Source organism: Pristis pectinata, chromosome 5, assembly GCF_009764475.1.
Source record: "Pristis pectinata isolate sPriPec2 chromosome 5, sPriPec2.1.pri, whole genome shotgun sequence".
Taxonomy (NCBI): Eukaryota; Metazoa; Chordata; class Chondrichthyes; order Rhinopristiformes; family Pristidae; genus Pristis; species Pristis pectinata.
In genome coordinates, this window is record NC_067409.1 from 85919179 (window position 1) to 85942748 (window position 23570).

Here is a 23570-nt window from a genome sequence, read left to right on the forward strand (position 1 = left end):
TGAGTTCTTCTGAATTAATCTGGAGCTGAGTATCACTATCGCAATCACCCATTTACCCTCTCGGATACAGAGCATGAAGTTAAACGCAAATGTTCATTGCAGCAATCAGTTTTCATTCAAACTACAGACTGACAACGTAACTCCCAATTACCTGCTTCAATATATATTCCAAATTTGTACAAACAATGTTAGGAGAGATAAACATGTGAACTCAGCCTTTTAAGTCTGTAGAAACTTCTAACATAAAGGAAGCAGTATTCTTATTTCTTCTTCTTCTTTGGCTATCCTTTGGGATTGAGGATCACTTACTTCCACTCCAGTTCTATTGGTTCTGAGATGACTGATGAGGCCAATGTGGAACTTGCAGATTCTATCACAGATGAGGCAGGGATGGGCTTACAGTATGGATGGGTGGGTAGTTTGTGAGGTGGTGTGCTCCTGGTCGTTTTATTTAAGATAACTTGTTATTATGTTAGAAGCAGTTCAGAGAAGTTTTAGTGGACTAATACTTGGAGTGATTGGATTATGTTATTAAGAAAGATTGGACAAGTTAGGCTTGTAGCTGCTCGAATTTATTAAAGAGACACAAAAGATCCTGAAAGATTTTGACAAGATGGATGTGGAGAGGGTATTTCCAAGTATCAGGAATCTAGAACTGAGGACCAGGATTTTTTCTTGGTTCTGAAGTGGAGTCAACATAGGTTAGACATTTTCCCACAGTTCTATCGAGTAGTTCCACTTCAGCAGGAAGTTGTTAGGGATGGGGCGCAGCAAGAAGAGAGACTGTAAAGAGCATCAGGGCAATGATGCAGCTTTGTTTGATAATAGTCTACCCGAAATTGGCTCTGTCGTGGACCTGTTGTTGGTATCACACCCTGCAAGCATTGTGAGGCAGCTGCCTGCAGTTTTCGTTAAGAATCATCGAGATACACAACACCCGACCCTTTATTTATTACCATCCAGCCACCTCGACGTCAATTCCACTTCAAGGTTAACTGAATCACTCAGTACACGTTGAATTACCGACTCCTACTAAAAGTTTAATTCACAATCACCAAATTTGCATTGGTGCCCAGGCGCACATGCGCACAACTCTCCCCCGACCATCAGCTTGCACGCATGCGCCACCTGGCCACCCGGTCCGTCCTGTTTCACCATCCCCCGCCGCGCTGTGTCGCCGCCATCTTCCTCCGGGTTGAGTGTTGGAGAAGGTTTCGGGTGAAGGGTTTTGAAACCGAAGCGCTCTTCGTGCTGTTCCAGTCTCCGTCCTACCTGCAGCAGTCCTGAGCGCACACCCTGAGGCGTTTATAATTTGATGAAGCGCGCTTTCCTCGACGCGTTCAACCCTTTCCGTTGCCCCAACGACTGGCGGAGATGCGCCAGTCAAAATGTGATTTCATTTGGGATGAAAATGAGGAATTAACTGTCTGCTCGCAGCTCTATTTCGCCGTCTGTCGGCATTGATGCCGCAGGACTGACGGCGGCCGGTAGCAGTGCCTGGCTTTTGGCTGACTGCGGCTCTGCATTTATTTATCCGCAGCTGCCGGGGCAGCGAGCGGGGCCGGTGTCCATTGCTGCAAGCTGAAGCCCACCGCCCGCCGTTATGGGGAACCAGCTGGCGGGCATCGCGCCCTCCCAGATCCTGTCCGTCGACAGTTACTTCTCCGACATCCACGAGTTCGAGTACGACAAGAGCCTGGGCAGCACCCGCTTCTTCAAGGTGGCCCGGGCCAAGCACCGCGAGGGGCTGGTGGTGGTCAAAGTGTTCGCCGTGCAGGACCCGTCGTTGCCGCTCACCGCCTACAAGCAGGAGCTGGATGAGCTGCGCCACAAGCTGCTCGGGGCCCCCAACTGCGTGCCCTTCCAGAGGGCCAGTTTCACCGAGAAAGCCGCCATGCTCTTCCGGCAGTACGTCCGGGACAACCTGTACGACCGCATCAGCACCCGTCCCTTTCTCAACAACATCGAGAAGAAGTGGATTGCCTTCCAGCTCCTCAATGCGGTGGAGCAGGCTCACCGGGCCGGCGTTCGCCACGGGGACATCAAGACGGAAAACGTTATGGTCACCAGCTGGAACTGGGTGCTGCTCACCGACTTTGCCAGCTTCAAGCCCACCTACCTGCCCGAGGACAACCCGGCAGACTTCAATTATTTCTTCGACACCTCCCGGAGGAGGACTTGCTATATTGCCCCAGAGCGCTTTGTGGACGGGACGATGTTCAGCACGGAGCTGGAAGCTGCGAGGGATTCAACTACCCCACTAGTGGATCTGACTCCCAACAGTCAGAGGATGAGGGGAGAACTCAAACCGGCCATGGATGTATTCTCTGCAGGTGCGCTTACTAAATAGTCTGTTAGTTGGGAAGTGCGTGAATCATAGTAACTTTTAAGTTGCAACTACCCAAATGTTAGGAACCAGCAACAAAAGAAACTCACTGAGATGTATAAGTGTTTAAAAAAAACTATTATTAATAACTACTTATGATAATAAGAAAAATAAAAATAAAAATGTTAAACCTTGAACATTAACCCCAAAAACTAAACTCGTCGTGTGTGTGTGTGTGGCAAATTCCCAAACTCCAAGTCCAGGAATAGTTTTCAAAGTTCAGTTCAGCAAGCCGTAAGGTGAAACATGAGCAAAGGCTTCTTCAACAACCACTGTTGTCTGAAGGTAAGACGTAGATGTAGAGAACATAGAGTAATTACGAAATCCAAATGTTCCACGATGGAACCCAATCGACACCTCAGTGTTTACTCGGTAGTGACTTCCTCACCCCGAAAAGCATCCGAATCGTGGCCGTCCACACAAATACCTGTTTCCCTCTATAGGTCAGCAACAAAGTGAACTCCACCAGATTACTCCCAATTTCCATACGTGGATTGTAGTAACAGACACAGTTATTGTTTCTCATTCATCGATAGAGAAACTAGCAGGCTGGTGTCTCTCTCTGTCTCTTTTCTCTCTCTCCTCTCTGACTGACTTCTTCAACAACGTCATTACATCCTTTATCTTCTGTTGATGTAAGCACGCCACATACACACACCATTATGCTCTATCTTAAAGGGACATTCACCAAGTCCATAACACAAGTTATTGCTAGAATGTACGTTATATTTGTAACTCTGGACTCTGATCTTTCTAACGAGATGGGATCTTGCTCTGCATTGAGACTATTTACAATTAGTATGAAACTACTTGATCAGACACAAAGTGGAGTACCCAGCAGGCAAAAAAAAGACATACCTTCTCTGAATTTGAGATGTAAAGCTGACAATGTTGAAAATCTAAAAATGAAGACAAAAGTTTGGCTAGATGCTATGATTTTTCCTAAAGACCCCAATGGAGGCCCTACTTTCCAACACCACCACCTCCTGGTCTTCATTGCTTACCACATCACTGACATTGATCCTCTACCCCTACAATGCATCTTGCTTGTTCATTCTCACTCATCGTAAACACCTGATTGACTTCTGCAGGTCCTTCACCATTTCCATGGCCAGCCATAGCACTGCTCCCAATTATTCTTTTTCACCCTCACTCCAGGCACCCCTCCACTTCCAAACCTGACCGTTCTTTTCTCCCTCACTACCTCCTTTGCCCCTGAGCACAGTACTGGTCTCGTTCATCTTTCCTGAATCCTCTTGCAATTCAGACCAATGTACTGTCTGGCTTCTTCATTCAGGTATAATCTTCATTCAGGTATAATGAGCAATTTTTACTTGTGTCTGATAAATTAGCACATCAAGATTCCCATGTCCATCAACATAGTCTCTCACTATTTTAAAAACTATTGATGGAAAAATGGGCAGCCTTATGAATAGCAAGGAGGATACAAAGAGGCTTCAAGAAAATATTGATGAGCTAGGTGTGTGGGCAAGAATATTGCAGATGGAAGACAACTGGAAAGATGTGAGGTCTATTTAGTGCACAAAATGAGTGTTTTTATTTAAGAAACATGACAGATTGGGAAATGTTAATTTTCAAAGGGACCTGGATGTCCATGTATATGAGTCATTAAAAACTGACATGCAGGTACAGGAACCAGTTTGGAGGGCAAATAGTATGATGGCTTTTATTGTGAGAAGACCTGAGTAAGGAGTAAAGAGGTCTTTCTGAATTACATAAGAATGCACCTACAGAGAAGTGCAGTGAAGATTTGCTAGACTGGTTCCTGAGATGGTAGGCTTGGCACATGTGGAAAGATTAAGTAGACCAGGCCTGTGTACTTTAGATTTAGAAGAATGAGAGAGAACTTCATTGAAACAGGGCTTGACAGAATGGATGCAGGTGAAGGTTTCCCTTAGCTCGGGAGTCTAGAACCAGAGGTCACACTCTCAGAATAAGGGTTTGGCCATTTAGAACTGAGAAGAAGAGACGTTTATTTGGAGGGTGGTGGCTCAGTCAGTGAGTTTGTTTAAAACACATGAATTCAGTTTTGGATATTAAGGGAATTGAAGGATACAGGAAGAATGCGGGGAAATTAAACTGAGAGAGAAGATCAGCCATGATCCTGAAGGATAGTGGTGCAGGTGTGAGGAGTAAGATGGCTTACACCTGCTTCTTGCATTCTTGTTTCTTTAATAGTCAAACACAATTTAACATTTTCTCACATTATATTCCATCTGCTGTCACCTTGCCCACTTGCTTAACCTATATCACATTGCAGATTGTGTCCTCTGCTCATTTCACTTTCCCACATGATTTTGTAATATCTGCAAAATTGGATATAATACATACTGTATTTTCATTTTCCATTAATATAAATTGTGAATATCTAAGGGCCCATTACTGCTTCTATGTAACTATCAACTCAGTAAGCCCTTATTACCTAGATGAAATTAATTATCTAGATTGTGTAATTCAAGAAAATTCATTCAGTATTTTCCAACATTGTACTTTTTTCATTGAGTGGTTACAGCACAGAAGGAGACCATTTGGCCCATCATGTATGTCAGTTTTGTGCCAGAGCAACTCTAAATCTGCCCACTGAACTTTGTTCCACAGCCTGGCAAATTTTTCTCCACTAGATGTTGATCTAATTCCCTCTTGAAGGCCACAATGTTGCAATGCATCTCAACTACAGCTCAAGGCAGTGGATTCCAGATTGTAATCACGTGCTACGTAAAAATGTTTTTCCTCCTATTGCTCTTATTTATTTTTCTTTGTCTTGTATTATAACCTCCAGTCCTTGACCCTTCCACAAAACAGCATAGCCTCCCACTGTCCACTGTGTCCGGACCCCTCATTCATTTCATATATTTGTAACAAATCTGTCCACAGCCTTCTCCAAAAAACTAGGCCCTGTCCCTCTAATCTACTTTGTACTGGCATAAGAGACTACAGTTACTATTCTCAGTTCTTTTCTGGACCCCCCTAACACCTTTACATCCTTCTTGTAAAGTAGCGATTTGAACAATTGTATTGCAGTTGAGGCTGGACCAGTGTCCTATAAAGGTGCAGCATGACTTCACTGCTTTCATCCTCTCTGCCTTTATTGATAAAACCAGAATTGTATGTGTATTTTTAACTGCTTTCTCAACCTGGCCTGCCACTTGTGCACCTATAGGCTAAGGTCCCTCTGCTTCAAAATCCTTTTTAGTAACCTTTATCAAATAGATTAAACACAATTTGTCCTTAATAGATCCATGCTGGGTTGCTGTTACTCCATTTAACAAATACAATTAATGCTGATGGATAATATTGAAAAAAAATCTTTTCAAGAAGTTGCATGGTAGTAATTGATCAGTTCCAGTTGGCTTTACTTTGTAGCACTTTGTCTAATTGCTTAAGTATTAAAATCAAGTATTTCAGGTAAAGGAAGCAGTCATGAGGAAAGAAATGTTAAGAATTTAATTGTAGTTGGGAACGAATTTTGCACAATTGTTGCACAGTATATAATGTCTGAACCACATCTAATTGCTACTTTTTTTTCTTATTGCAGGGTGTGTTATTGCAGAGCTCTTCACAGAAGGAGTGCCAATGTTTGATCTATCCCAATTGCTGGCTTACAGAAATGGCCATTTTTCCCATGAACAGGTGTTGAATAAGATTGAGGATATTAGCATAAGAGGTCTGGTAAGCATGCTCTGAGTGCTTAGTTTTGTATATAACTTAATGATATGCTGGCATAAGTGTAGTAGAACCTGCAGCCTTTAAAATGATTATTTGATATACCATAATTTGTTGATGTGGGGATGGTGTGAATGACCGTAGATCATCATGCATATTCTGATTTATAATTCACCTATTTTTTTTAAATGAAATTTTGCCACTATTTTGTACATCATTGGCACAATGTCTGAGGAAAAAGGGTATGATTTTGTTATCATTGTGCACTGCAGTGAAAGAATATCTTATCATTTTTCAATATCATTAGGAAATGCACTCCTTAAAAAGTTGAACTCATTATAACTGTTCTTTTATCTTATTTTCAGGATATATTAGTAAGGCATCACTTAATGTCCATCTGTAGTTGCTCTGACAATTGAATAATTTGCTTTTCCACCTTCTGGCATTAAGAGTAACTCAGGTGAAAGGTTTACTTCATTGCATGAACCTATTTGGATTTATACTTGGTGGCAGTTTACATGATCGGCCATGATTTAATAGATATGTTGGATTTATTATTGAGGTCAAAAACTATAGTTTGCCAGTAGAGTACAATAACGTTTTCATCAGTATGATAATCTATCTAGTACATTCGTTATTTTCTTACACTGCTAAAAAGTTTGGAATCGTGGTTCTTGTGTAAAATTTTAACATTGTACATTCATCACTTTAGTCTTGAAGATGACTGTGAATATATGTTCTGTTAGACTGTAATAGAACATATTCTTGCACAGCAGCCATTTTTCATCAGACCGTTTATGAAGGGTACTTTTTGTGAGCCCATATTTTTCTTGCACTTTACATGTATATTTGCCATTGGATAGTGATTAGAGAGCAGGAGCCCTGGCAAATTTATTTATTTCCCAGTTACTGAAAAGTGAAACAAAAACATATACTGGAAATCTGTAATAAAAACACAAAATTCTGGAAATACTCCGCAGCAGCATCTCTGGAAAGAGAAACAGAGCAAACATTTAAGATTGGTGATCATTTTACCAATGAGATCATTGACCTGAAACTTTAACTTGGTTTCTCTCTCTCCACAGAAGCTTTCTAACCTGCTAAGTATTTAAACAATTTTCTGTTTTTGTTATACATTTCCTTTCCAATTCCTTTAGCACAAGGGGTTGTGGCTGATTACCGTACTGAAAATATTGAATTAGCTGAAATAGTTACTTATAACCATAAATTTTAAGTTCCCAGCTGTTCATGACTTGGTGATACAGATGGCACTTCCCTACTGGAAATCAGTAGGGTAATCTCATTTGTGAGCTTTGAGTCCCTCTAGGATATTGATCTTGCAATCTTTTGAGCTTTGCATTAAACTTCCCTGCTTTCATGAATAGCTATGTGGTCAAAATATGATTTACTTTTGTTTTCTTTTAAGGATTGGAACATTAATCTTCCTGTATTGCAGGTCAGTCAGATGATTCAGCGTGACCCTGAGAAACGTCTAACTGCGGAAGAACATCTTAAACAACAGAGGGGAAGAGCTTTCCCAGAGCTGTTTTACACTTTTCTGCAACCTTATATGGCACAATTTGCAAAAGAGACTTTCCAATCTGCTGATGAACGTATCTTGGTAATAAGGAAAGATTTGGAAAATATTCTACAAAATGTTTGTGGAGAAGACCAGACAGAGAAAAGTGATGGAGAAACAAAAGAGTATGGTTTGGTTATTTTGGTGTCTGTTATCACTTCTTGCTTGCAGACACTCCAGTTCTGTGATTCTAAATTAGCTGCTTTGGAACTAATTCTCCATTTGGCAACGAGACTAAGTGGAGAGATCTTGCTTGATCGTATAACACCTTATCTCTTGCATTTTGCCAATGATTCTGTACCAAGAGTGCGAGCTGAAGCAGTCAGAACACTGACAAAAGTACTAGCCCTTGTCAAAGAGGTGCCACGTAATGATGTCAATATTTACCCTGAGTACATTTTACCAGGTATTGCACACTTGGCTCAGGATGAAGCAACTCTTGTCAGATTAGCATATGCAGGTAAGGAATGTAGACAAAAGAAATATTTCTGATCTATAGCGGTTCCATATTGTGGACTAGCTGCGTATGGATTGAAACTTCCCTCCCCTTGCGCACTTCCTCTCCTTGCCTTATTGCAGTTGTCTCCATATCCCCAATATGGCAGATTATATCCTACCATTAACCTTGCATTGTTCCCACCCCAGTTTTGAGGCATTGCTCTCAATATAAATTAAGATTATTTTGTTGTTTTTGTGAATTCTTTTTGAATTAGGTGAGCTTGAGTTCATGCAATTCTATTTGGTGTTCATTTCCCTACACTGTATTCAATTTCTTTCATTGTCTGATGATTTTATAACTCGGCCAAAAGATGAACTATAATTTATTTCAGTGAAAGTTACTTTCTGAACTTTTCATTATCCTATATTGTCTTTTAACAGAAAACATAGCACTTTTGGCAGAGACAGCTCTCCGTTTTTTAGAAATAGTCCAATTAAATAATTTAAATGTGGAAGGTGAGCTAAATGGTGAGGAAACAGAAGAAATACTACATCCCAATGAAAACTATGACTCTGGTAATCTCTTGCTTTATAATCTCTTTTCATTGCCACATAATGCAATTGTTCACATTTCCGGATTAATTCCTCAAAATCTTGAGTTGACTAATGAACTGGATTCTATTTTTGTAGAATTACAAGCTCTTCATGAGATGGTTCAGCAAAAAGTAGTGACGCTGCTTAGTGACCCAGAAAATATTGTGAAGCAGACCTTAATGGAGAATGGTATTACTCGACTTTGTGTGTTCTTTGGCCGGCAAAAGGCTAATGATGTCCTCTTGTCACACATGATTACCTTTTTGAACGATAAAAATGATTGGCATCTTCGAGGTGCCTTCTTTGATAGTATTGTTGGTAAGTACAATAGCAATTTTTTGACAGTATGAGCTCCTATTATGCTGTAATTCTGCCCAATTAAAATGTTATAAGATTATGAAATTGGAGAACAGGCAGTGCTTTGTTACAATATTATTTTAAAGTATTAGCCTTAATAAAAGGGAGAATATCAACTTGTCATGTTAATTTTCATCAAGATGTTTTTATTTAAACAAATGTTTAGGTTGATTCTGAACACAATGCACATAATTGCATTCTGAAAATCTGGGATGAATGGAAGTAATTTAGTTGGGTTCTCCATGGCAGGTATGGGCACAGTGGGCCAAAAGCCCTCTTTCCATGCTCTATCACTCATTGATTCTTAAAATGCTGGAGATACTCAGCAGGCCAGGCAGCAATTGTAGATAGAGAAACAGAGTTAATGTTTCAAGTTTTTCCTGAACTGGAAAAGTGAGAAGACACATTGTGGGGGAATAGATGAGGACCAAGATTGTGTGGGTGATATGAATGCGATTGGTGTTTTCAAAGGGAGGTTGATGAACGCTTGTTAATCATAGCTCATCTGTCTAGGAGAGTGTTAATTGAGGAAGATAAATGAAGGCAGTTGAGACAAAACACGGCACTGGAACTGAGAGATACTCGTAATTATTTTTCAGGCAAAATGTAAGTCATGAAATAAAAAACATAATCTACTATGCCAAAACAAAATTGCACTCATCACATGAGTTGATCTCCTGATGCCTTGAGTAATTCAGCCTTCTAGAAAGATTACTTGAGGTTCCTCTAGTCTACATGTGCTAAAAAAAACACTCTAGATAGGCCATCCCCGGATTGCAAACACTGACTTACAGACACCCATACAAATGAGCAAGCTCCCATAATATTAAATTCAAAAGTATCCCTGACGTATGAATGGCAGAACTGGTTTCCCCTTTCTCTCCACTTCCAGTGATTGTTCTTTCTTGTTGGTCTTGTGTTGCCATTCATTAAAATACTGTGGAAGTATGGTTACCGTTTTGAGTAACTTTTTAGTGTATTTTCTGACTTGTGGGCAAAATCAACTTATGGATGTCTGTAAAAACAGATCTGATTTGTTACCTGGAGACAGCCTGTATTTTATGTATTAAGATAAATGGCTGATGCAATGAGCATTAAGAATTCCTTAGTTCAGCAACATATTTTTTTTTAGAGTACTAGTCCCTCTGTTTACAGCAGACAAGTAACTAGTCTTGGCTAATATTAGTTTCCTACCTTATGCCTCTTTCATTGATTGTTGTTCTGCAGATTAGTTCAGTCACAGTTGCCCTTTCTCTCTTTATACCTGCTACCATGCTGATGCTTTGATTAACCCGAGTTAGTCCAAGTCTTTTAACGTCTGCAAGTGCCAAATTAGATCTTTATAGGAACAAGTTTATCGAAAAACACATCAGCTGAATGCTCCCATTGACATGGGTGGATTCTTCAGTGGTCTCAAGATTATTTATGGACTTAAAAACCCCAGGGCCAACCCCACTGGAAACGGATTATATTATCGAGACAGTTAGTACTTGCTAAAAAGACCACTTTTGGAAGAACTTCTTAACTATGACTCTGTCTCTGATAGAGTACCCTTGACGATCTGTGGTTTTGCCTTTCCACCCCTGAGGAAAAACAAAAATTGAAAAGGCCATGTGTCAGCCAAAAAACAAGGCCTTGGGGGCAGTTGGTATCCTGGCTGAAGTTCAAAAACTTGGCACAAATTCTCAACCTCATCTTCCACTATTAGGAAGAGAAAGACATGCCAAAGACCTTGGAGATCATGACCATCTTCTAGAAAGAAGACGTGCAGCCAAGTCACACCTATGTCTTTGTGGAATTCGTGGAACAGTTGTCACTTCAGCCCTATTCGGGCCTCCTTCCTCATGATTTTTCTGTTACATTGATGACCGTCTTGCTGTTGCTTCTTGCACTTGAACCAAATTCTAATTTTGCAACCAGCTCTCACAGCTATCTCGACTACACTTCTCCCATTATTCCAATTTCTCTGCTCATGTTGTGTTGTCTCCAATGATGAGACTTTTCACAGTGCTTCCTTGTCTTAGTCTTCCTTTATTCTTAACTGTAGCTTCCTCTCAAATGCATCTCTGCCCTTCTGCTCTTACCTCCTCTCCCAACTGGAACAAGGATAGGTGGTGTTCCCTTTCTCCTCAGCTTCCATCCATGTTCAATGAATCATCCTCTAATTCCTGTCACATTCGGTGGGATTCTACCACCAGACACACCTTCCCTTGCCTTCCCCTTTTGAGCTTTCTGAAGGGATCATGCCTTCTGTAACTCCCTGATTTGCTCTTCCATCCTCACCAAACATTCCCCTTCTCATGGCACCTTTCTATCACGTTGTGGGAGATGCAACATTTACCCTTTTTACCTCTTCTATTCCTGATATCCAGGGACCCAAACAGTCCTTCCAGGTGAAGCAGCAATTCATTTTCCAATTTGGTGTATTTCATTCAGATCTCATGACGTGGTCTCTACTTCAGAGAAACCATACACTGAAGTTCCAGTTGCCTATGTCCCACTTCTACTCTGACCTCTCTTTGCTTCAACAAAAGCAAGCTGGAGGACAGCATCCTGTCTTCTCTATAGGATGTTGTAGCCCTCTAGACATTATTGAACATAACAATTTCAAGGCACCACCTTTTCTCTACTTTTGAGGCTTTAAATTTCATTTTCATTTTGTTCCTTTTGTTTTTCTCTTCTCTCACGAATTGCTAGTATTTAAAGTAATTGTTATCTTGACAACTTTCGATTTGCACCGTCACATGCATTCCCTTTGTTCTCTCCACCCACTTTCCTTTTAGCAACTTAAACCACACTTATTCCCTCAGATCTCTAGTTCTGATCAAGAGTCCTTGATTTGAAATATTGCCTTTGCTTCATTCCCTGTAGATTTTGGCTGTCCTGCTGAACACTTCCATCATATTTTGTTTGTGTTCTGGATTTCTTTTGCTGCAAATACTTTTCTAGTGTTTGGAATGTTTGAGTTCATCTATATCCACATTATGATTTGGTTTGCAATATTTTGTATACATTTTAAAACTTGCATGTTGAACTCTTGGATTTAAAATTGAATCCAATCAATTTTTTGGGAAAACTACAATCAAGTTATTAAATTAGTTGTAATACCTAATTCTTTTGGTGGCCAAAAGACAAAGTTAAAAAGTAATTATTTTCTTTAACATTGAAGCAAATCTAGTCTCATTCACTGTTTTCAAATAAGTACTACTGATTTCCACATTTCCTGTATTTTTTTTTGCCTTGCATTATATTATTTCCGTTGTACAATAATAGTATTGTTTTCTTCTGGGTTGTCAGTACTGTCTTTCAAAAGTGAACAAGTGTCCAGACAACTAATTACAGATGGCTGTACAAAGAACATTTTTTAGAATACTATTGTAACAAGATTAAAAGGAAGGAAATGAATAGTTCTAGATTTGTTAATGCATTTTTATGTATACCCAATAATTTTGTTTGTTTCAAAATCTTTAATATAAATAGTTGGTACATATTCATATATTTTGGATGTTGATTCTAAAGTAGCTCATAGGCTTTGCTAAAATCGACCACAAGGTGGTACAATAAAACTTGCTTACGAAGATTTTAAAAAAGGCTTCTTGCACTAAAATTAATACTGAAAAGCACTGGCAATTATAATTTTCATCTGTTTATGTGAACTGCCAATTGGTTGATTTATTTTAAGGAGTCATTAATGTCATTCTCTAAGATTTAAAAAAAAGTGGACGGAAGTTCAAATGTAGTTGGTTCAAACTTAAATCTAGGTTTGTTGTAAGGATGAAACAAGATCGCTCCATGTAAATTGTGAAAGTACTTATATCATTTAGAAAAGAATTCACAGCAGAAAATTGATTAGCTAATGATAAACGCAAGTAGGGAATTAGTTTTAGAATTTTTTTCATGTTTGGCCAACACAAAATGTACATAATATCCCATGTTTTGAAAGTCAAATAGTTGACTCATGTCATGTTTTTGGCAAAATGTGACTGTGAGGTACCTTTATTTAATTTTAAGAGCATTTTGGCAGCCTGTAACTCATGGTTACAGCGTGTATGCACATTGCTTCTCTTTAAGATAGCATTGCAGAGTATGCATGCCAAAATTAATGTAAACTGAGTTCAATGGCCAAATTGAGCAGGATTCATTCTACAGTCCTGTGCCTACTTGCATTTACCTGGGCTGATCAGATGCAGAGTCTGTTGACTGCATTTTGGAAGCATCGGCAAGGTGCTGAAAGGCCTTGGTGATGAGTAGACCTCAGGCAAAATGCAGCTGAGGCCCCAGCCCTGAAATTCCTCCATAACGTTTAACAGAAGGCAAAACTGGAACACAGCTTTGGCTTCTTTAAAAGCTATCAAGGCTTGGTTTAAAAGCTGAGATATTTTGCTTAAGGTTAATTAAAATAAAATTACAACACTGAGAAATAATAACTAATGTTAAAAAAATAAATAGCTTCCTTCTTTTCCTCCGAATCTCCAGCACGCGTATTCTTATTCAAATGAAGGAGGACTGTGGTCCTCCCTTGGGTCTGGTATAGGATTAGAGAGGCAGGTTCCCTAGTGTAAATACTGGGGAATCCATGTATGGTGGGGTTCTGCCACTGAACTTCACGCGCCCAGCATAAGATTTTGGTGACAGATGCCCTGGATCTGTCTCTAAGTATGTCCTGACCTTCCAGTGGGCTAGTGAAAAACTAGCCAGTGATAAAGAAATTCCAACATTGTTTTGCAATCTGATATTGGAAAACTTCACCTTGTTATAAGTTTGGTGGTCTTGAATATTTGATGCATTCTTCCAAAGACCAAAGATATTCTTGAAACGTGTTTTTATTTTCAGGTGTAGCAGCTTATGTTGGATGGCAGAGCTCATCAATTCTCAAACCTCTTCTACAACAAGGACTCAGTGATGCTGAGGAGTTTGTGATCTATAAAGCCCTCAATGCAATGACTTGCATGTGTCAGCTGGGACTTCTGCAAAAACCTCATATCTATGAGTTTGCTAACGATATTGGTAAGATTTATTTTTGACGGAGGAATAAATTTTCTTTATCCATGTTGTAACATGTCCATTTTCCACTCTGACACTTAAGTTAGCAGTGAACGCTACCTATAATGATAATCAAGTGACAAAGGTTTTTTTTGTCAAGACATGATGTACCTACAGTAATGTGAGACAGTTTAGCTCAAACAATCCTGTCCTCATCCAAATATTTACTGATGGGGATAGTTATTTGCCTGTTTATTGGAAGCAAGAATGAAAGCTAATTTGTATCTCTCCTATTCATTCTCATAGATTCCTATTAGCTCTGTTAAAGTACAAAAAAATCCATCCTGTTTGCATCACCTCTTGTGGTGGGTTGTTTAACATCTTCAGCCCCTTTTCCTCCCAAAATGTTTGAATTAGTTAATTCTTACTAACCTTTAATAGTCAATTTGTGGCATATTTAGAACTTACATTTCAAAGCCATTTATTCCTTGACATAAACAGTCTCAATACAGCTGTTTGATTCCTTTTTTTAAATTATTTGTTTTCAACATTGTTCCCATTTCTTGCATTTAATATAAGTAGAAGCCTGCACTATATTTGAGAAGCAAGAGATTTGAGGCTAATTATCAATTCCAAGAACTTGCACCCTATTCTTTATTAACCCAAGATTTTTGGAGCATGTTCTGCAGCTGACGCAGATTGTGGTGATGATTTAATGTTTTTTTTCTATTAAAGTTCCCACATCTGTGGGCAGTTGTCATTTATTTTATAGTGACACTTGATTTTAGTTCAGTCTTGATTCATCAGTGGTATATATTTGTGTTAGAAGTTTTTGGATTCAATATCCTATTCAAGAAAGTTATTAGTAGACTTTCCAACAAATACAACTTGCCTATACGTAATGCCTATAATTTAGCAACATTTCCAAAGGTGTCTTAGCAACAAATTTTATATCTAGTTGCATGAGATAAAACACAACTACAGTAATTACTCAGTAGGTTAGGCAGCATCTTTGGAAAGCAAATCTGAGTTGACATTTCAGGTTGGTGACCTTTTGCCAGAAACATTACATCTGTTTAATTGTCCACAGGTGCTTGCTGACTTGTTAAACATCTCTAGCATTTTATATTATTATTTCAGATTTCTAGCATCTGCAGTGTTTTGATTTTTTTTATTATCTTAATTTCCCGGCGTGCTAGGAAATGCTTCAAGTATTTCTGTTTGGAATGCTTCTCTGCTGTTCTGTTGCCTTTCAGGGTAACTTGACCTCTTGATCAGTACCTCTCAAACTCATTCTATATACATGTATACCAAATATCATCACCTAATAACAAACTTAATTATCTAGATTTTTCTGTCAGTATTAGGCTTACCCAAAATATTTCTTGGGAACTGTACTAAAAGCCATTTCTGTAAGTAGACCTATGCTTCCCATGAACCAGTGTGACATTAAATTGCCTTACCTGGTAACGTAGCTTCATCCAAAAGATAGAATAGAAATCCTTGTTACGGCAATAACTTTTGTGGAATTTGAGCTGTTCTTCTTGTGTTTGCCAAGCTTCTAAATAACATTAATATAAAGGTAGGTGGTGTGAGTTTTCTTATAAACTAGAGATGTCTATTATAACTAAGAAAAATGGCAGTAGAAGTTCAATACAGTTTTAATAAAAAACAGAATTTCAAATCTCCAGGATATTAGAAAAAATAATGCAGCATTTCACAAAACTGCTTTATAATATCTATGTTATAGGTCATGAGCTTTGTATTTTTCCAAGGCAACAATGCCAAGGATTTTCTGAGTGAATTAATAAACAATTATATTGGAGCTACATTATTTTGTCTCGGGTGGCATTTGTCCTTCTGATTTCTCAACATAATGACTTTTTCAGTTGTTGCTGTAAAGAATATTGTTGAATTTCCAGGGTAAGATTATGTATTTCTTGGAATCATTAGAATCCTGAAATTAGGCTCTGTAGAACGTAACTAAATGCTGTGATGTACATAATGAAATTTATTCATATCTGATTGCCTTGTTAATTTCGTTAAAATATATAATTGTTTAAATTCACTAAGTCTGTGCAAAGTGCATATTAAAAAAACTGTCTTGTTACCCTTCTCTGTATTGAAGTTTGTGTATTTAAAAAGAAATCTTGCCCTTTTTTTTTACATTAGCACCTTTTTTGTGTCACCCAAATCTCTGGATCCGTTATGGAGCTGTGGGATTCATAACAGTGGTAGCACAGCATCTGAATATTGCTGATGTCTATTGCAAACTGATGCCATTTCTCAATCCATTCATCTCCCAACCAATAATACAGGTAAATCTTGTTCCTTTTTTTTGCATTAGCAACTTCTTTGTGTCACCCAAATCTCTGGATCTGTTATGAAGCTGTGGGATTCGTAACAGTGGTAGCACAATATCTGAATATTGCTGATGTCGATTGCAAACTGATGCCATTTCTCAACCTATTCACCTCCCAACCAATAGTACTACTTGATTTGTTCCACAGTTAAATAAATTGTAATTGCTTGTCTTTTGGTGTGGCTAAGATATCATTTCTGCTCTGTTTAATTTAACATTATTTAGCATTTTGAATTTGGTATTTATTTTAGCCAAATGAGATAATTAATACAGTTAGGTGTTTTCTGATTTTAGTGACCTTGGGTACTAGACGTAACAATATCAAAGGCTTGGCCTTTAGTGAAAATTATAAATACTGGAGAATGAGTTGCTGCCTTGTCTTCCTGATTATGGAAATAGAAACTAAAATGCTCATCCAGATGCGTCTTGATGTTTATTTAATATCTTAATATTAAATTGGAATACAGAAGTTTCATGCGAATAGTTTCAGAACCTCAAGCGGAAACTCAGTTGAATATTTTGTTTAACTTAAATATGAATTAGCTGATAGTGAAAGTACATTTGCCTGTATTTGCTGTTGAAGCCTTTGGGGCAGTTTTGGGGGCACCCATTCCTCTGTGTCCCTAGAAATCCTGGCTGAATTCAAGATGTGTCGCTTGAGTCTTGGGATGCCTTGAGTCAGCAAGGCAGACCCTCTGAATCTGGATCTGGTAATGCAAGTATGGGGCTACTTCAGGCAATGTTTCTGGGTGGCGGGCACTGGGCAGCCTAACCTGACCTATTTGTTTTTTCGTGACAACTGAACCAGAATTGCTTTGGTACTTAAACTTAATTGCTTTTCATTATTTTAATGTTCTGTGGAATTGATAGTGATGTGCATTTAAATTATACAACCTGAATCCTGACTAATGAGCATTTTAAGATTTTAACCATTTTCCTGCAATGTATCGTAAAAAGGATTTGGAGTTTAGAACATTGGCATTTCTGTTTGTACTTTATTTTCCCAGATAGCTAGTTTTAGAACCCAATCAGCCTTTCAGGAGAGAAGAAACAATTCATTGCCAATGCAAATTGCTTTGTTTTTGATTATTTATTTTGTTTTTTTTAAAGTAGCAATGCCATAATGCCTGGGAACAAGAATGAATATAAAATTACATAAAAGGTACAGTAGTGAAGGAGGCCATATAGTCCATCAAGTCCATTCAAGAATAAATGCACTTAGCCCCTTTCTTCTGCTATACTCCCATTGCTCTGCAATTGTTTTGTTTTCAAGTACTTATGCAGTTGTCTTTTTGAACACCGCAATTCAACCTCCCTACGTGATGACTTCCAGCAGTGCAATCCAGAAACTAATCAATCATGTCATTTTTGGTTCTGTGGTCAACCACCTTTTATTTGATGCCTTCTGGCTTTTAGTCCTTCAGCAGTGAGAACAGTTTCTACTGACCATCTAGATCCATCATAAATTTCAATACCTCGGTGAGATCTCTTTTGTTCTAATGAAAATAACTTGTTTCTCTAGTCTATCCACACAACTAAAGTCTCTGCAGTTATTTTACTGAATCTCTTCTGTACCCAGTTTAAGGCCTTCACATCTTTCTGAAAGTGTGGTGTCCACATTAGGACACAATACCCCAGTTGTGCCTGGACCAGGTTGATCGTGATTTCCTTGTTCTTGTATGGATTTCCAAAAGGCATTAATAAAGTACCACACAACTGGCCTTGTCACCAAGATTGAAGCACGTGGAAAAGAGAGGGTGGCAGCATGTACAGAAAATTAGTCATGTTACAAAAAATGTAGAATAGCAATGAATGGCTACCAGTGGACAATGCCCAGCAGACACCCCAGGATTCAAAGCAGAACTGCTGTAGTAAAATAAATAACGAAAAGAAGTAAACTAACACAAATTCCTGTTTTAGCACATCCCTGGACTTGGTCATTCAAACATCATAATTATTTTGCTACAGATTGCTTTTGTTTTTAGATAAGTTGTATGTAAATACTAGTTTAGTTTGTAAATTTCAATTTGTCTCTTTTTGGATTTTTTCTAGATAGACAAGGAAATTGTGTTGCTGAGTGTGCTCAAGGAGCCTGTCAACCGTTCCATATTTGATTATGTATTGCGATCAAAGGACATAATAAATCTCTACAAGCATTTGCACTTGCGCCAGAAAATACGAAACGGACATCTGCTGGAATGCCCAATCCCTGAGGACCCAATCATTGCCCAGTTGTTAAAGAAATTGCTTTCTCAGGTAATACTTGATGTGTGAATTTAAAAAAAATTGTAAGAATCTATTTTCACCGCTCTCTTTTTTAATCAATATGTAGGGGACATAATCTGGTACACTGTACTTTTAAATTCATAAGGATTAAGTGCTTAATTATGTAACGTCCTTGGTTAAATCTGCATTTAACTATGGTGAGGGGTCTTTAGTGAATTGTACTTTTAGTGCCAATATTGGGCTTTCTTCCTGTTTCTGAAGATTATTTTGTGTTTATAGTAAGTTGCAATGTTCAGAAAATAGCAGGTGTGCTAGGTTATGGGCATGTATGTTTAAAAGCGTTACAAAGATCACATAAGTTGCATTGCTTATTGTTGTAGATATCTTGAGTTTCATTAGCACCTGGGTATGTTTCCCTTTTCCAAGAATAATTCTCTTTATAGCTTTTATGCAATTTGGATATAAATTGATCTAACACCTTTAGGATAGATGTATAAAGTTATAAGGCATATAGATAGGATGGAGCATGAGAAACTTTTCCCCATAATCAAGATGTCAAAAACAAGAAGGCATAAGTTTGAAGTGAGCAGTGAGAGGGTTAGCAGGGCTCTAAGGAATTTTTTTTCACTCTGAGGGTGGTGACAACCTTGAATGTACTATCAGAAGATGGTGGAGGTTGGATTTGATGACATGCAATCTAAGGTGGTTATGAAAATAGTGGGTGCACTTGCTGTCATCTTCTAAAATTCTGTACATTTGGAAGGAAGTAAATATAACTATAGTATTTAAGAAATGACCTACAGAGATTATGATGAATTACAGATCAACTAGTCAGACTTGAGTGGTAGGGAAGTTGCTATAAAATGTTATTAATGAAATAGTAGTAGGGTGCTTAGAAAAAAATAATAGGACTGGGCAGGGTCAACATGAAAGGGAAATCATATTTGACATGTCACAGAATTTCTTAAGAATATAGTGAGCAGAATAGATGGGGGCATGGAAGAAGTAAGAATGAACAAAATAAATTCATGTAAAGGAATGGATACAGTCATTAATTCAGAATTACAATAAGCTGGTGTAAGAGATGCAAAAATGCTGGGATTGCTCAGTAGAGTGTGGGGAGAGAGTAATAATTAATCTTTCACCTGATGATCTTTCATCAGATGAAATTGAGCTTCTCCCTCCAAACAAGCTGCAAGATCTGTCGAATGCTTCCAGAATTTGCTGTTTGTATTTCTAACATCCTTTGTATTTTACTTTTGATAGTTCTTCACATTTTAGGATAGATTAGAGGGATGACATCTGAACACATTGATATGTTAACTATGTATAATGTTTATATTTAGTTTCATTATGGTTCCTGGCTGACAAAAAGCTCTTGAGGGAATAAGAGCACGGTTTAAATTTTGTTGTTCCATTTTGATTAACTTCTGTACTTCAGAACATTAAACTGCCATTCCTTCCCTTCCCTCAATCATGTTTCCATGATTGCAGTAATATCGTAATTCTAAGTGCTGATCTATGCTCTAAGATCATTGCACTTGCCTGTGAGGCTGTTTGCGTTAAAGTAAATGCAATTGAGCCTGCCAGCTCTCCTGTGCTCCTTAACCTGCCTCTGTCTGCTCTGCCCACTGGGCTTGTTTGATTTGTCCACTACATTTTCCTCCCCACCTGCTACAATGCTTTCAATCCCTCTGCGAAATTAATTTGAATCCCCCCAGGCAACATGAGCAAACCTCCCTGAAAGGATATTGGTCAGCTTCCAGTTGAGGTGCAACCCATCCTTTCTGTATAGGTCATACCTACTGTAGAAGTGATCCCAATGATCCAAGTACATAAAGCCTTCCCTCCTGCACCAGCTCTTCATGTATGCATTAGATCAATCTTCCTGTTTCTCCCTTCACTAGTGCAACGTACAGGGACTAATCCTAAGATTGCGACCTTAGAGGTCTTACTCTTTAACCTTCGGCTTAACTCCCTTTACTCACCTTGCAAGACCTCATCCCTCTTTCTACCTATGTTAGTAACAATGTGTCCTATGATTTCTGGCTGTTCTCCTTCCTCCTTCAGAATCTTCTGTACATGATCCTGGCACTAGGGAGGCAACATGCACAGCAGGGGAGGGAAATGTCTAGATGAACAGTAGTAGTGAGGGATTCAATAGTGAGCAAAAAGGATAGGTATTTCTGTAGCCAAAAGTGACACTCCAGAATGGCATATTGTCCCTCACAAGATGGCCAAACCCACAATAGCTGCCTCTCATTGTCTTTTATATACATATACCTCTTGCTTGTTGATAACCCTGAAGATGCTGTTGGTCCTGCCGTGGCCTTCAGTTGTAGGCCCTGTTGATGTGAACCCATTGCTGCCATGTTATGTAAAGTAAGCTTGGAATATATAGCACTGGAATGGTAATTGCATTATATCTGTTTTCTGTGGTCTAACTATTCATTCAACTGGCTTCATCTGAAACTCAACATCCAGGTGTGCCTATAATCTGTCTTGTGGCTCATTTGTCTTAATGTAGGGCATGAGTGAAGCAGATGAAGACAAACTACTAGCTCTGAAGGATTTCATGCTGAAGTCAAACAAGGCCAAAGCCAATGTGGTGGATCAAAGCCACATGAGTGATAGTGGTCAGAGTGGCGTGATTGATCTGGCTGCATTAGGAATTCCTAGAAGGCACATTGATCTTGTGAAGACAAAACAAGAAAGTGATGATAAACGAGGTAGTTGCTTTTTTTCTTTTGCTGCCTTGATTATAATTGGCAGCAGTAAGATCACGCAAATATGAAATGCAGATGATAGAAAAATATGCTGCATGCAGCTGGTGGTTAATAGTCAGTGCAGCTGTTCAGCCCAGAAGTAGACCAAAATTTGTGGTCCAAAAAGTCATTTTCTGGCATTAAAAGTTTGCAGAATATCTTCACTTGGTGAGTACTGAGTTGATATATCAAAAGCTGCTTTCTCAATTGGGATGCAACAAAGTATATTAAATTTTATAGAATAATTAGCATTTTTTGTCAGGAGCTATGTTTGAAGTTCAGAGTTTTCATAAATTACCAGTAATTTAGTAGATTTTAGATGATTACTAGGATTGCTGACTCGATGTTTTGGTATTTTGTAGCAAGAAGACATGTTAAACAAGACTCAAGTTTAAATGAAGAATGGAAGAGCATGTTTGGCTCTCTTGAACCTCCAAATGTTGTGCAGCCTAAAGTTATTGCAGCCCCTGGAGAGCAGGAAAATACTACTGGGAAAAATCTCAGATCGGAATCTTCACCAGGAATGGTGATCACTACCAACTCCACTTTGCAACAGGTTAATAGAAAGTTAATTGTAAAAGAGGGTTTCTGCCAGATTTTAAGAAAGTTCAGAAAGAGATTTGAAAGCAGCCTTGAATAGTAATCTCTCAGTTACTCCTGGTGTCTAGTGAATATAGAAGTTGAGTCAATGTTGGTCAGTGTGGCTGGAGCAATGGTAGAGGGAGGGTTTTCAATTTCTGGAATATTGGTGCTCATTCTATGGGACCTGTAAAAGATCATAGGTTGTATTTCAACTACTGGAGCCACTGTTGTCAAGAGAATGAAAATCAAAAAATTGGCAGATGCTAGAGTTTTGAATTAAAAACAAAAAAATGTTGGAAACACTCAGCAGGTCAGGCAGCATCTATGGAGAGAGAAACTTAACATCTCCCTTCATCAGAAATCAAGGGAGTGTCGCTAGTGCTATTCAGAGGGGTTACGTAAGGTGGGTGGGAATCTGAGTCTATATTGAGAGGGAAGGGTATTGGAGATGGAAATTAAATGCTGAAAAATAGTAAATCAATTGTAAGCCAAAGCTATATGTGGAAAGAAAATAGACAAAAAATGGGTTTAGCAGAGCTTGATGGCATATACTTCAATGCAATGAACCTGATGGAAAAAGGGCATATGAGCTAAGTGCAATATACATGAAAATTCATCTTATTGAAATGCTGTAAACTTCTCTGGGTGCTTGACAAGGCAGATGACATGAGGATTCTTTTGGTGGAGGAGTCTAGAATTGGAGGGACTAGACGTGGGATAAAGGCTTCAATCACTAAGTTTGAGATGAAGGAGACACAAATTCCGCAGATGCTGGAATCTGGAGCAATACACAAAAAGTGCTGGAGGAACTCAGCAGGTCAGGCAGTATCTGTGGAGGAAAATAAACCGTTGACGTTTCGGACTGAGACCATCAGGACTGGAAAGGAAGCGGGCAGAAGCCAGAATAAGGGGGAGGGGGGGAGGAGCACACAGGCAGGTGATAAGTGAGTCCAGGTGAGGGGGGAAGGTGGGTGGTGGGGGGGGGTGGGAAAGATGTGATAAACTGAGAGGTGATGCGTAGAAGAGGCAAAGGGCTGGAGAAGGAGGAATCTGGTAGGAGGGGGCAATGGATCATGGAATAAAGGATGGAGGAGAGGAGATGGGTAGGTTATCAAGATGGGGGAAGGGAGCCACAGGAATAAGGAGTTGGGGTGGGGGGGGGAAGAAAAAGAAGGGGTGGAGTTACCAGAAGTTAGAGAAATGGACATTGAGGCCATCAGGTTGGAGGCCACCAAGGCGGAATATGAGGTGTTGTTCCTCCAACCTGTGGCAGTAGAGGAAGCCATGGATAGACATGTCAGTATGGGAGTGGGATGTGGAATTGAAGTGGGTGGCCACCGGGAGGTCCTGGCTGTTGTGGCAGACAGAGATGAAGGATTGTTCTCAGAGGCTAATGAGTATTTGAAATTATCTACCCTAGAAAGCTTTAAACAGAGTATGATGTATCAATACCGTGCTCCTGATGAATTGTGAGCAGTACTTAAAATTGTCAAGGAAAATGCATCCCACTCCACATCAATATTCATACAAGTTGTGTAAGCTGGTTCTTTAGTTATATACAAGGCTAAGTTAAATTTGTGGACCACATGGTGATTGAGAGTTACAGAGAATGGG

At 39.0% G+C, this 23570-nt stretch overlaps 1 protein-coding gene across 2 annotated transcripts in view; it reads left to right on the forward strand.

Moving 5' to 3' along the window:
- pik3r4 (phosphoinositide-3-kinase, regulatory subunit 4) overlaps window positions 1–23570 on the forward strand; it is a 46786-nt gene continuing 23216 nt past the window's right edge. The window contains exons 1-10 of one of the 2 annotated variants that reach the window (XM_052016675.1): window positions 1–2333; window positions 5943–6037; window positions 7527–8109; window positions 8529–8663; window positions 8778–8999; window positions 13872–14045; window positions 16194–16339; window positions 18436–18639; window positions 21137–21338; window positions 21737–21930. In XM_052016675.1, coding sequence (XP_051872635.1) covers window positions 1604–2333; window positions 5943–6037; window positions 7527–8109; window positions 8529–8663; window positions 8778–8999; window positions 13872–14045; window positions 16194–16339; window positions 18436–18639; window positions 21137–21338; window positions 21737–21930 — 2685 coding nt within the window. In that variant the 5' untranslated portion in view covers window positions 1–1603. Of the gene's footprint in view, window positions 2334–5942; window positions 6077–7526; window positions 8110–8528; window positions 8664–8777; window positions 9000–13871; window positions 14046–16193; window positions 16340–18435; window positions 18640–21136; window positions 21339–21736; window positions 21931–23570 lie in introns of both variants that reach the window. The other variant, XM_052016674.1, reaches the window with a different exon arrangement.